Source organism: Peromyscus leucopus, chromosome 4 (genome assembly GCF_004664715.2).
Source record: "Peromyscus leucopus breed LL Stock chromosome 4, UCI_PerLeu_2.1, whole genome shotgun sequence".
In the NCBI taxonomy this organism is placed as follows: Eukaryota; Metazoa; Chordata; class Mammalia; order Rodentia; family Cricetidae; genus Peromyscus; species Peromyscus leucopus.
In genome coordinates, this window is record NC_051066.1 from 3,215,282 (window position 1) to 3,230,309 (window position 15,028).

The 15,028-nt window shown below is 48.6% G+C and overlaps 1 protein-coding gene across 6 annotated transcripts in view; it reads left to right on the plus strand.

Annotated features, from left to right (window-relative positions):
• The window catches only part of Ttll11 (tubulin tyrosine ligase like 11), a 231,506-nt gene that overhangs the window by 84,014 nt on the left and 132,464 nt on the right, over positions 1 to 15,028 (plus strand). For all 6 annotated transcript variants that reach the window (XR_005091290.1, XM_028886112.2, XM_037204479.1 and 3 more), the window contains 2 exons: positions 4,230 to 4,325; positions 5,212 to 5,327. Coding sequence is in view for 5 of the 6 variants with exons in the window: in XM_028886112.2 (XP_028741945.2) it covers positions 4,230 to 4,325; positions 5,212 to 5,327 (212 nt within the window). In the remaining variant the exon portion in view is untranslated. The remainder of the gene's footprint in view (positions 1 to 4,229; positions 4,326 to 5,211; positions 5,328 to 15,028) is intronic.

Genomic DNA, 15,028 nt, shown 5'->3' on the forward strand with positions numbered 1-15,028 from the left:
TAGGCACTGGAGACTTGGCTCAGCAGTTAGGGCCACCCGACGCTCTTGCAGAGGACCCAGATCCGATTCCTAGCACCTACCTGGTGGCTCACAGCTCTGTTAACTTCTGACCCAGCAGGCACCAGCACACACATGGTGCACAAACATACGAGCAAGGGAAATACTCACACACAGAAAATAGCAAATAAATAAATCTAAAAACCTCAACATGATAAACTTAAAAAAAAATCGAGGAATAATTCTAGCACTCAGGATGCCAAGATAGGTGATCTCTGTAAGTTAGAGATTAGTCTGATCTATACATCGAGTTCCAGGTCAGCCCGTATAGTTAGACCTTGTCTCAAAATAAAATAAAATAAAATAAAATAAAATAAAATAAAATAAAAGAGAGAGAGAGAGAATCAGAGTAAACAGAGTCTTCAGCTCCAGTTTACAGACTGTCCAGGGCTTCAGTCCTCTCAAGGCCTTCCTGAGGAAGATCCTCCTCCAAGTTCACTCACAATGTTGACAGGCCTCAGGTCCTGCCTGGCGGGTGGCTGGAGAAATCAAGCCATTTCTATCCTTCTCTATAGGGCAGCTTACTTACATGCCTGGTGGCTTCTTTCAGGGTGAGAGAAAGCACCCCAAGACAGAAGCCACTGTCCTTTTTTAACTTAATGTTGGAAGTGACACACCATCCTTTCTGCCCTTCTGTCAGAAACAGGTCACTAAATGTAGCTGCACTCAGGGGTAGAGGTAATCGGGAGTTACACAAACTCTTGAACACTGGGAGGTGACCCACTGGGACCACATTAGAGACCACAGACCACAGGTATATGTAGACTTTCAGGAGTCCTGAGCTCCTTGTTGAAAACACCTGATTCAGATGGTCATGTGGCTCACTCAGAAGAGCTCTCTCCGAGGAATGTAGCTTGACACCTTTGTGCGAATCTAAGTCAGTTGCTCAGGACCCTCTCCAACTCAGTTTGAAGCTTCTAGAGGTCTGTGGTGAAGGGCAGATGTTTTAAATCCCGGGGCTTCCTCAAATAGAAGGCATCCCCCACATAATTATTGGTTGAAAGGCTCCATAAGGCAGATGGTCACATGACTCTCCATTTGACAACCCTTGCTCTACCACAACCACTGGAGAGGCTGAGAGAGGTCCTGCCCTTCCCTCCCCAAGCTGCAGGTTTCTAGTCTCCTAAAAGGAGGAACTAGATGAGATTAGTGATTTTTCAAAAAAGAAAAAAATATATAAATGCCTCTTCCTGGAAATGTAACATATTAAAAGTAGTCAAAGTTGATCCAATCTGGCTCCTTCCGAAGAACATTATCTTGAGAAGTTGTGGACCAAGAAATTTTCAGACTTTCTTCCTTTCTGTTTGTTTGTTTGTTTGCCAGTTTAGACATTCTGGGATTTTAATGGCAAGATCGAGTTCTTCCCAGTGCTGTGAACCTGAGAGTCCTTGGTACTGGATATTTCATCATCAAACTTTTTGAGAGGAAAACAATTCAAATGTCCTTGAACTTTAAAAAAAATGCATAATATTGTTTGACCTCCCTTAAACACACAGTGTGTCAAGTACTTTGCAGAATGCATTCCACTGGGTGCCCTCCTTGATGGTGCATGATTATAGAAAGCATTCAGTAAATATCGCACTAATGAATGAATGAAAGTTCTTTTTCCCATTTTACAGATGAAGGAAGTGGGGCCTGGAGCCACCAAGAAGCTCGCTTTCAGTCATGTAGTTAGAGGCTGAGGATGAGCAGCCCCTTGTGACCCCACAGCACACCAGTGCCATGCCTCTGATGGACTTCGCTGGAAACTGGAAAGAACTAGCATAGGTCACCTTCTATGCAGGAAGCTCAGTGCTAGGTGCCACTCTCCAGACCCATTATTGAGGCCCTGCAGGGCTTCTATGCTATGCCCATTTTTCAGTGAGGTCATGGTTCAGAGAAGCTAAACACCTTCCCAAAAGCCTGTTAAAGAGCTGGGGAGAGAGACTGAGCTGAGACGGAGCCCAGGGATTTCCAGCTCCAAAGCATTCCCGTGTAAGATTCAATCCATTCAAAACCAAGCACCCAAGTTCAGAGTCTTGAATGGTCGGCACTGGTGGGTGCCAACCAATTCGTTGGAAGAGACTTCCCTGCTCTTTTCTCTAGTTCTCAACATCCCTTCACATTCCGTAAGTCCACTGGGCCTGGAACAGAAAAGAACCTAGCCAGGTTTGAAAGAGTGAAAATCTAGACTTCTGAGATGCAGCAGAAAGCCAGGGCAGACAACCGAGGATGACCAGTGCTGGCACAGTGGTGAGGCACTGTCCCCAACCTCATCTGCAGCATGTGGCTCAGGCCAGGTCCGAAGTTACACTGCTGGTGTCACCACAGGCTCTTAAAGGCCTCGTCACTCATATCCACTTGTCATTTATTATTAAGCAGATCTGTAATACATGCAGCATTTTCTACTGATTTCCATTCCTTCCTTTTCATGACCACGGAAAGAAAAATAGTACAAGGGTGATTTTTCCCAGCTCCTCATCCTGATTACCCTTCACTGAGACATAAGTTCATCTTGAATCATTCCCAAAAATGGCCATCCAGACTTTGATTTCATTAATATAGATGAAGCTACAGTTTGATAATTATCATTTAACTAATGCATATTCTATATGGATGAGCAAATGGATTCTCCTCATCTTTCCCTCTTGGAGTCCATAGAGGAAGAAGAAACTACACCATATATGTTTCTTTTTTGCCCTCTTCTGCATCGTTTATTTATTTAGTTTTCTGAGACTCCAGGGTTGTGTCAATTTTCTTAGAAATTTTCTAATGTTAACACTTTTCTAGAGATAATGGGAACCACTCCTGCCCCTAAGAATCTGTGATCCATGTCTTTGAGTCTGAATCTCATTAGGAAGGATCTGAAGGATGCAAAGTTCCCCAGGTGAACGGTGTGAGGAGAGAGCAGGATGCACATGACAGTTGGCCTGACGGAGGGACTTGTAAGAAATTCAGAGGTTGGGCGCTGGACGACAACGCCTGACCTGCGGCCAGTCGGTTCTGAATTCAAACATGGGTGTCCAACAGTTTGTGCTGGAGTGAGCCTTGAGCACAGGGTTGGCCTGTGGTGCTGGTCTGTGAAGTCGCTGCACAGGGTCCCATACTCAGGTAGCTTTCTAGCCTGGTCTTATGCTATCACAATTTGGAAACTATTAATGCTTTTTGAGCAGAGACACACACACACTCATCTTATATTGGAGGCACACATGATCAGTCCTCTTTGGGTGTGAAAGCCAACATTTTCACTCTCCAGGTAGGCAGTACTGAGGACTCACAATCCTTTCTGAGACTCAAATTCTGCGGCCTTCTGAGACTGTCTTCTTCATAGGATCTAATGGAATTGTGAATCTTTGGTGCATTGTATAGTTACTAATCTCTCTCTCTCTCTCTCTCTGTGTGTGTGTGTGTGTGTGTGTGTGTGTGTGTGTGTGTGACGCATAACTATAGAGGGTCCTAGGAGCAGGAAAAAGGGGTGGTGATTGGCACCCCCCAATGTCATATTTTCCAAAATAAACCTCTTCTCCCCTCTCCCTCCTCCCTCATCACTCACTCTCTGCACACACACACACACACACACACACACACACACACACACACACGCACACACACACACACACACACACACACACACACACTCCAAGAGGTTATATCAGACTCACCCAGGGAGGGTGATTAATGTTTCCCAAATACACTTGCCCACATTCTGCTGAGAGATTCTAACAGCAGGTATGGCCTGGAGGGTGAGCTGCTTTTGAACCTTACAGAACACTCGTGTATGCTCCAGTTAGGAAAGGTGGCTTTGGGTGTTCAGAGATGTAGCCAAGAAGGGACTTAACAAAGGCTGGCAGAGAAACTGATGGACTGCAGTAATCCTTAACACAGTGAAACGCCTGTTAGGGAGGGTGGAGGGCGTCGTTTTGTGGCACTTGGGTCAGCAGAGATAGTACTGAGATGCACTATGGGAACGCATTCCATTACCAAGGTCTCCATAAAGAATTCTGCTATCCATTTGGCCCAACAAGTACCACCTAGAGGAGCAAGGGCTGTGGAGGAGGGGGTCAGGGTCAAGGCCAAGGTTGGAGACCAAGTTTGGATTTATTTTCCTCTTAATGACCCTAATACCATACTCAGTGCCTGAGAAGAAATTGTGGCCAGAGGGAGTAATTCTGAATCATGTGTGCTCTGTCCAGATTTTAGGCTTTGACATTCTTCTGATGAAAAGCCTGAAACCTATGCTACTTGAAGTGAATGCAAACCCCAGCATGCGAATTGAGCATGAATACGAAGTAAGTGATTGCAGCATCTCCTGGACCATGTATCCCTACCTTTGAGGCATCCCCTTGACTGCCCAAGGCTTGCCATCCTCAAAAAGTCACAGCAAAATTCCATTCGAGTCAAATAATTTTAGTTCTGTAGAGCTCCAAAGAGAGTCTATTAATATAAGACCTTTCCGACCCACGGTAATCTCCCAGCATGCCATTCTTCTCATTTTTAAGGTGGGAAACTTAGAAGCAGCTGAGCCTCTCCATCCATTTTGACACGAACTAATTAGTTAGCCTCAGGAGATGAACTAATTGAAATTCTATGAATATGAGTTAGCCATGTCGACATGCTTGAGCCACTAAGATAAACAGTACATTTAACAGCGCTTGTGCCCCACCCCCACAAACAAATTTAAGGAGCTAGAGGAAACACCCCTAAAATTACTACTGGGTTTTTGGGGATTATCTGGATTCTTTTCATTTTCTAAAGCCTTTTCCACGTTCCCATCTCATACATAGTGAGCATGCATAATTTTGATGATCCAAGAAGCACAGTGCCAAGAGCAGGCATGGTAGTGCACACCTGTAACTCCAGGAGTCCAGAGGGGAAGGCAGAGGGATCATGAGTTCAAGGCCATCCTCAGCTACATATCAAGTTGGCAGCCAGCCTAGGCTAACAAAATAAAATCTTATCAGTAACAACAAAGCCGTAGTGCTGTTACTTTTTGCGGGTTTTGTGGGTTTATAAAAGGTGATTTGCTGAGGTGAAGGAGGGTTAAAACTCCCTTCTATGGATTTGCATAGGCCAGATGCATGATTGCACAACCATTGGGCTAGTTGGAGGCAAGCAGAGATGAGCATCTGAAGTGGGTCACAGTTCAGCTCTGACTTGGAATCCTTACCTTCCAAGCTCTCTCCAGGGGTGTTTGAAAATATTCCCAGCCTGGTGGATGAGGAGGTGAAGGTGGCCGTGATCAGAGACACGCTGCGCCTCATGGACCCTCTGAAGAAGAAAAAGGAGACACAGTAAGTCTTTATTATGTCACTCATTTCTGCTGATTCCTTCATTTCTCTTTGTGAAGTAACTTCTTAAGATCTAAATGAATAAATCATGTTTTTATTTCATAAATAGTCCCAAGCAACCAGCAACTCAAAATCAGGAGTGGTTGGGAATACAGCTCAGTGGTAGACCATGTGCCTGGCATGTGTGAGACCCTGAGTTCCATTCCCAGCACTGTATCCAGTCAACTAACCAATCAATCAACACACTGATAGAATCAGGATTACACCACAGTTGAGATTCAGTGATAGATCCCCGTGGTTATCCAAACCTAGAGGTAGCCAACTAAGCTTCCGCTTCCCTCAGAGATAGGGTCCGTACTTCCCGTGACTGTGAGATCTTTGCACAGGAAGAGTGCTACAGCATGTGAGGAGGCCACAGCAGCTGCACATGGAGAGAGCTGCCTGTCTCCCTCAGTGGTTTATACTCTTGTGGTGGAAGCTTTTGAGTTCTGTGTTTGCAGAGCAGATACCATGGACTTCTGATACCTCTAGCACATGTCCACAGGAAATTTCTGGCCCTCCCACCCTCTTGGCCGCCCATGGGGACACCAGGGGGGAAGATGTATGTCCCTACCTCACCCTCCATGCAGTCATCCTAGATAGGAAGAACATTTCACTTGGCCACTTGGCTCCGTTTGTCGCCCACCACGCAGCTCAGGCTCCCACAAAATGAATGTTGACTGATGGCTGTCAGGCCTAGGTTTTAGGCAGAAACCTGAAGCAGGCATTTCAAGTACTTCTTCTCACAGCCGTGATGGTCAGACTGACCCCAAAGCTCCCAGCCATGTCAGCACTTGCCAGCCATGGCTGGGGACAGGGAGGAAGGCTGACGTCCCCAGCCAGGGAAACTCCTCCTCAGTGGGGCTCAAGCTCTTGTTTGATTCACTGAACAGCAATGCTTCTCACCCTGAGTGCACATGAGAACAGAGCAGCTTTGGGAATGCCAGTCCAAGGGCCCCACCTTCCGCAATGCCAAACTTTATGACTATGGCTGGGAGATTTGTCCATAGACATTTGTAGGTTCCCCAGGTGCTGCATCTTGGCAGGTGTGGTTGAGCAGCCGTACCTTGCAGGAAGTGTCAGGCAGGCTGGGTGGTACCTGCTTCCCGGTCTCTTCTGAGAACAACTTCACCATGCTGGCAGCATCTCACAAACATTCACCTGGGGTTTGCATAGGACAGTTCTGCAGGTGTGGCTGCCATGGACTCCTGCTTTAGAGATGATGTCCCTGGGCCGCCAAGTCCTCTGAGCATCTCGGGCCCAACAGCAGGCAAATGATATGGCCACTGGCTGAGTATATGCAGCGTCTCTCACTACTTACTCTCAGAAAACAGACTGGTTGGAGTTGCAATTTAGTTAGATTAATTGCAGTAAAGCACACTCCTTAAAAATCTATTCTGTAATGGTTATTGATCTCAGCGGTCAAGATGAGATTCCAAGATACTTTGGGCTCTGTACAGGGAGAAATGGGGGGCTTTCTATAGTGTGGGGGTGCAGATTATTTTAGGATGACCTTGACACATTGGTATTCTGACTTCTTCACTGGGAACAAGAAGTCCAAAATCCATTATATGGCCTAAGCATACTTTTAAAATTTAAGTTAATTTTTTTCTTTTGAAAATTTCCTACATGACTATATTACATTATTTTCATCCCTTCTTTACCCTCTCCAACTCGTCCGAAGTCCTTCCTATAACTCCATCTCAATATTCACGACCTCCTCTTCAGTAATATATATATACATAGAAAATCTACCAAGTGTATTAGTGTTGTTGTGAGGTGTGCATGTCTAGGGCTGAGACTGGACAGCCCATCAGAGGACTCCTCTGTGGTTCTGCCCTGAATGCACCGTCTCCTCTGAGCTCAGAGTCAGGGCTGGTAGTGCTCACAAGGGAGGCCTGAGAATTCCCTAACCTCTGCCACCTAACACACAGGACTCAGAGGTTCCACCCTTCACACTAAAACAGCACAGAGACAGAGCCCTCTTTTTCCCTGTCCTTGTTTCGAGGCACCGATACAATCTGTATGAGCTGAAGATCCGAAATTTAATTGCAGTGGAGCCTGGGACCATTGACTGGGAAGGATGAAAGAGGCATTTTATAACTTATCAAGTCATAAGTAGCAGCATCTCATTTTTAATTTAAAAAGCATTGACTTTGTATCGATATCCAGGAACAGAATTTCAGGACTCCAGCTTCCGTGTTAATCAAGAAGTCCTTTCATCCCCTTCTTTATCAGCAGCAAAAGGAGGTGTGTGAATAGCTAAATGCCATTTACTCGTTTCCCCCTTAATTTCACTTTATTTTATTTTATTTTATTTTTAGCCAGCAATGATCATCCATGAGAGCACATTGCAGTCTGCAAGGTGCATTAATATATAAGCAATTACTATTGTGGTAACTTTACCAGGTTCGAGGCTGAATTAATTCTCAGTTCCTATGTCTCAAGACAAAGTACAGGGTGGGGGCCAAAGAAAATATGCAAGGCTGTGGGGTCAAAAACTATGGATGCCATTCTGAGACCATGCCATTCCAACTGTATTGAGTGATATCACAGTAGAATTCCAGGCTGGAACTTACCTGTAGAAGCTGAGTTTTCAGTTTCTTTTTGCTCTTGTCTCTTGTTTGAGTTGGGTCTCACTATGAAGTCCACGCAGGCCTTGAACTCACAATCCTCCTGTCTCTGCCTCCCTAGAGGCAGAGGGATTACAGGTGTGTGTGTCTCCATGCCTGGTTCTAGAGCATGTGGCTGGTCCTTATTAGCTCCTGCTTTGGGTGTTTGTCATCAAGACAGCTGGGGTGGGGCTCCCTTGATCCACACAATCTTAATTAAGAAGCAGATGTCCTGAGCCCCCCAGCCCCAAGACTTCTCTGAAACAGTGCAGAAGAATCATTAGAAAGGCTCCAACATGTGCCTGTACACCCTATGCCCCCACACACCCTGCACCCCCATGCACCCTGCACCCCTGTACACACTGCACTCCCATGCACCCTGTGCCCCTGTACACCCTGTGCCCCCATGCACCGTGCACCCCCATGCCCCCTGTACCCCTGTACACCCTGCACCCCCGTACACCCTGCACCCCCATGCACCCTGCGCCCCCACCCTGTGCCCCCATGCCCCCTGTGCCCCCATGCACCCTGCACCCCTGTACACCCTGCACCCCCATGCACCCTGTGCCCCCATGCACCCTGTGCCCCCATGCCCCCTGTGCCCCCATGCACCCTGCGCCCCCATGCACCCTGCACCCCCATGCACCCCGCACCCCCTTACACCCTGCACCCCCATGCACCCTGCGCCCCCATGCACCCTGCACCCCCATGCACCCCACACCCCCTTACACCCTGCACCCCCATGCACCCTGCGCCCCCATGCACCCTGAGCCCCCATGCACCCTGTGCCCTCATGCACCCTGTGCCCCCATGCACCCTGCACCCCTGTACACACTGCACCCCCATGCACCCTGTGCCCCAAGCACCCTGCACCCCCGTGCACCCTGAGCCCCCATGCACCCTGCACCCCCGTGCACCCTGAGCCCCCATGCACCCTGTGCCCCCATGCACCCTGCGCCCCCATGCACCCTGCGCCCCTGTACACACTGCACCCCCATGCACCCTGCGCCCCTGTACACCCTGTGCCCCCATGCCCCCTGTGCCCCCATGCACCCTGTGCCCCTGTACACCCTGCACCCCCATGCACCCTGTACCCCTGTACACACTGCACCCCCAAGCACCCTGCACCCCCATGCCCCCTGTGCCCCCATGCACCCTGTGCCCCCATGCCCCCTGTGCCCCCATATACCCTGCGCCCCTGTACACACTGCACCCCCATGCCCCCTGTGCCCCTGTACACACTGCACCCCCATGCCCCCTGTGCCCCCGTGCACCCTGGGACCTTTCTTGGTGAGACTGACAGCAGTCACAGTTGTCCTATGGCAGAGGAGCCTGACCCTGACCTCCTTCCAAACATAGCCAATAGCACTTTCTTTGCTGGGCACGATGAGACTGTAATCCTAGTACATGGAAGCTTATGGGATTGCCATAAATTCAAGGAAAACTTGCGCTATCTAGTGAATACCCAGCCAGGCCTGGGCTGCAGAATGAGACACTGTCTCAAAAAACCAAACAAACCAAGTGCTTCCTTTTGACCTTCCGTTCCTCCGTGGTGAGTGCTTCAGAGAGTTGCATGGCTGTCTCCAGCCTCTAAGAGCCTTTTTACATAGTAGATAATAACATGTAAATAAAGCAAAGCTGAGCACATCCAAACGAAACAATTTAGCGGACACGTTTTTGTTTGGTTTGGTACTGGTTTTGAGGCAGAGTCTCCCTGTGTAATCTAGCCTGTCACCGCACTGTTGACAGCAGGCTCTTTCTAATGCTCATCTCTTGGTCAATGAGGAAGTCACCAAAGGACATGAAACAAAGAAAAAGTAATGATTAGTTGTTACATGCCCTTCTTGCAGAATTGTGAGCTTAAAACCCATGATGTATCATAAATCTGAGGCGGCGAGACTACCGTGGACTGTCATTGACGTTGGAGAGGGCTGCGGTGGGGTGAGGTGTTTCCAGGCAGCTGGATGTCACTGGGACATATGTGTTTGGGAGTCTAGGAGAAATTACCTTTTAAGAAGGAAGACAGCTGTCACATGAGAACTAAGTCGACTGGAAAACTATAATATCTCGCAACTATTGATTTCCATACTGGGGCTCAGAGGAAATGGGGAAGCTGAGGGAAAGATCCTGGGACCCTCATCTCTGCAGGAGTAAAATTAGCATACTAAAGAATTTAAGAGTCACTAAACACCCCAGTCCATCCACTCCTGCAGTGTTTGTTACTCCACAAGAAACGGGCCCCGTCCACACTCCCTGCGTCTCCAGGGCTGCCTGTCTGCCATGGAGTTCCAGTCCTCCAGAGTGTTTGGGTTTGGTTTTGGTTTTGGTTTTTCGAGACAGGGTTTCTCTGCGTAGCTTTGCACCTTTCCTGGATCTCACTTGGTAGCCCAGGCTGGCCTCGAACTCACAGAGATCGGTCTGGCTCTGCCTCCCGGGTGCTGGGATTAAAGGCGTGCGCCACCACTGCCCGGCGGGTTTTGTTTTTTTTTTTAACAGAATTGCACACTGTGCAGTCTTTCATGATTGTCCTCTTTCATCTGTATAACATCCTGAGGTTAGGCTGCTAAAGATGTGTTAGACTTTCCTAACTGAGTACCCTTCTGTTGTTGTATAGATTAGATACACTGCAGTTTAGTACCTGTTCGTCAGGTGATGGATTAACCCTCCACCCCCAGTGTGTGATGAAAGGATTAAGTTCTGATTTGGGTCTTTTATATTAGATTTCACTCACAGGGAAAGAGGTTTTCTGCCTCAAGAAGCCATTAGAAGCTCTGGTGTTGCCAGACGGTGGTGGTGCATGCCTTTAATCCCAGCATTTGGGAGGCAGAGCCAGGTGGATCTCTGTGAGTTCAAGGCCAGCCTGGTCTACAGAGTGAGATCTAGGACAGGCTCCAAAACTACACAGAGAAACCCTGTCTCAAAAGAAAAAGGAAAAAAAAGAAGAAGCTCTGGTGTCACCTGACCCCCCACTTTATTGGTAGAGGCAGAGGTCACTTATTCAAGAACCCCCTCACATGTGGCTGAAGGACGGTGATGTGGCAGGCAGTGAACTTGGCCTCAGCCAGGACTAGGTGAGGTCCTTAATCTCTCATCAGGTTCTGAGCTCAGCCACGTCACTTCCCTGAGAAATCTGACAGCATTTGGCAAATGCTGGTTCCCAGGTCACCAAGCGTCAATCAGGCGACACTTTCAAACTGTGCCGATGGCTGACAGCCAGCTCCTAAGCTTCTGAGGCAGTTGATGCGAGTGATGGACAGTCATCCTTCGCCTGTACCTCCCCTGCGCACCTCCCCCCACGCGGCCCCCACCTGGAAACTAAACTGGAGAAGGTACATGAGTTGTCTGTCCCAGGTCACAAGGCTCATCAGTGGCGGAGTAAAAAGGAGCAGTCTCTCCTCATCTTGAGACTGGTTTCTGCCACACATTGAAAGGCCAGCTTCAACGAGAAAGGGAAACATAAGGAAAACCAACAGAAACTCCTGTAGGCATCTGGGTAGCCCCAGTCTTCATTTGGAAAACCTTCTATCTGATGTGGAGGAATGGATGGCTTTCCCAGGTGTTTTCAGATGAGGTTCCAGACTGGGGACGGGCCTGTCTAACCCGGGGGGGGGGGGGGGTCACTTTACTGCTTGCTCCTTCCCAAACATTGATCTTTCCAGTAGCTGGACTCTTCTTGGGATTCATAACCCTTTGGGACCCCAGAATTTATAAAGTGTGGCAGAGAGGAAGGTGTGGAGGACCTGAGGGGATTTTATGGAGACCACGGTGTCTCCTAGTGCCTAGGAGCTGGGACTGCTCACCTCTGACTCAGCTACGGCTGTTTGGAACATGACTTACGGAAGCCCAGAAGGCCCTTTTCCCACGTTAACTTCTCACAGTCTGCTCCCGTTTTATTTGTCCTTTATCACCACAATAACCCCACTTGCTGTAAGGATGGAGTGAGGAGCCTGAGCAGCATCAGTGCCTATCGGAGATGCCCACTCGAGGTTTGACTTCCCTTGACAAGCATCTTTCCTGAATCCTTTGCCATTAGAACCAACTGGTGAAACTCCAGAGCAGGTAGATTCTAATGGAACCTAGGACAAAGGCGAGGCATTCTGAGAGAACGGGAAGAGGAACCTCCCAGACACCTGTGGTTGGACCTCTGAGTATGACCAAGGAATGTGGCTTTGTCCCGACCTGGGGGAAAAAAGAGCACCCTAATCAGAAAGCTCACAAACTCAGATTCTCCCCTTGAATTGGCAGTATACCTTACTGAAACCACCTCAGGAACAGGGAAGAAGTATTCATTTTTTTAAAAAGATTGATTATTTTTATTTTATGTACATGGGTACTTTGCCTTTATTGTATGTCTGTGATGTGGTGCCCATGGAGGCCAGAAGATTTCCCCCCAGAACTGGAGTTAGAGATGATTGTTAGCCACCATGTGGGTGCTCGGAATTGAACACCAGTTGTCTGGAAAAGTAGCCAGTGCCCTTAACTGCTCAGCCACCTCTCCAGAACTATGTGCTCTAGGCATGGCATCCTTAAAAAAGGCAGCATCCTTCTAGTTGGTGATCATGCATCTGGGAAAAGACTCTTCTAGAAGAATCATCTCATTGTCCTAACAATTGGTCCATCTGCATGTACACAGCTGATCTTTGGTTAAAATAATGAGGTTCAGCTGATGCCAAAGAATTCTTTATGCTGAACCCCATGGACCAGCATACACAGATTCCAAAGGCCTCACGTACATAAAAGGTACATAAAAGAAGTCTGGGTCAAAGTAAGGTGGCTCTTTGTGGGTTCATTTACATTCCATTTGCATCAGGAGTGGATCAGAGAAGCAAGAATGCCTTTATCTTGAGTGTTTATTGAGCACTTACTGTGTGTCAAGAGGACTCCAGAAGCAAATAAGCTCGCAGGCCAGAAGGGGAGGTAAGACCCATACAGAAAGATCTGGAAGGTGGAGGGGGCTAAGTACTGTGATTGCAAAGGCAAGCTGCCAAGGGGGAGATCACTTCCTGGCAGGAAGAATTTGTAAAGCCGGCTGAGGTGTAAAGGGTGAGTAGGGTTTGAAACGCAAAGACAAGAGGGAGGATGTCCCTGGAGGAGGAAGCAGCGGCAGGAAGCTCTGCAGGGAACCCTGAGGAGTTCAAGTAGGCTGAGAGACAGACAGGTGCCTGAAGTAACTGGAGAGAGGGAGGCGGAAGGAGGCACCATGGAAACCCAGAGACCAGAAGTGGGCAGCCTGGAATGTCAAAACTAACTGGAGCTTGTTTTCAGTGTGGAATGTGTGAGGTCTTGCAGGAGCCCGGAAGTGACACAGGATCTTGTATATGTATGCATTGTTCCTGGAAAAAAGCCAGAATTTTTATTACTTAAGGCCAAAGTGTGCTGCTATCGTTGGCGACTCCACACATGCTGCCAAAAGTTGGGGGCATTGTGGTTTGCAGCTCTGGTGGCTGTCTGGACTTCAGAGGTGGGTTGTCAGTAAACGAGACACGAGTGCTTCATCTCCGCAGGAGGACAGACAGACGAGGCTAACGACATGTGCATTGCTCTACGTAAAACATGCTGTCTTTTCCGTCTGAATATGTGGAAACAGTGGGTGAGCAGCGCCCAGTAGAGGCCTCTTCTGCGTGCAGTGGGCTGAGGAGAGCCATTTCTGAGGTTGATGGAAACAATTCCATCAATTTCGCATTTCCTAAAGAGTGTCATTTCAGGGGGATGGCTGGGTCTCTCCACTACAGATGTGCAGTGGAATGCCCCCTTTGTGGGGCAGATGGGAAACTGGATGGGCATACAGCCAGTCAGTCACCATCATGGCTATGCAGCAGTGCTGACCAGTATGTGAGCCCTCCCAGAGTCATTTCAAGTAAGAACAGGTTAGCAGCCTCCTCACGCCCTGCCCTAGTGAGCCCACAGCCTCCGGTATTCTTCCAGTTGTGAGCTGAGGAGGAGCTGAGTGAGTCACGTGCTTGCCTTGCAATCATTGGGACCAGGGTTCAGACTCCAAGGCCCCCACAGAAAGCCAGGTGGGTATGGCAGAGCCCACCTGGGGCCCTAGCATTTGGGAGGAGGGATCTCGGTGGCAGCGGTGAATGCAGGGGAGAGCAGACGGCTTCGCTGTGAGCCACAGCAGGGACTGAACAACAAGCCGGTGAGCCTGCGCTGAAAGAGCCTCAGCTAACCAAGAGACCACTCCATCCTCAGCAATGCCCCAAACTGGAGGAACGGAGCACACGCTGATGTGTAGGGAGGAGCAAGAACCCTGGCAGGCAGGGTTTTCAGCACTGGTCGGACAGGGGTTTCTCTCTCTACATATAATTACCATGTCGTCTGCATGAAGAGAGCCACTGAGGCCGGAATAGACATCCACTCGTGGCATTTGTGCCTAGATTGGGGGGCAGGGGCTCTGCAGTCAGATGCTGGGGGAAATCCTGGCTCTGCCGTTCGTAGCCATAAATGGTCTCGTCTCCTTACGCTCTGCACTGCGCTCTCTTCATCCATAAAAGGGAGTTCTCGGTTGTTTTTTTTTTTTTTTTTTAAATCTGTAAAGCAATGAAAAGTTCTCGGTTTGGAGGGAGGGAGAGTTTTGCTTATTCCTAGAAGAGTCCTGGCCATGGGAAATGTCCAATGTGAACAGTTTTAAATAAGTGGAACAGTGTGTGTGTGTGTGTGTGTGTGTGTGTGTCTCGGAAGTGTGAAAAAGAGGTAGGAAAGTGAGCAGGAAGGGAGCTGCAGTAGTGACAGGTTAATCTTTGGCTGTGGGGAGGGATTTGATTTCCCTCTAATTATCTGCTAGATTAAAAGAAATGAAAGATCAGGATGAAAGTCGGCTTCGGCAATCACCCAGAGCCTCGGGTTACCACACCAGGTCGGCAGTATTCTCCAGCTGCTCTCCATCCTCGTCTTTTCATGCAATTTCCATTTCTTCCTTCACTTTGGGCAATTCTCAAGGCAGAGGCTAATGTGCGGGGCGTGGGAGAGAGTAGGTCTGAGCCCCAGGTTCCTCCACCCCTGCACTCTAGCAAGTCAGGGCTGCCTGTGAGTGAAGGGCTCCAGCCCCAC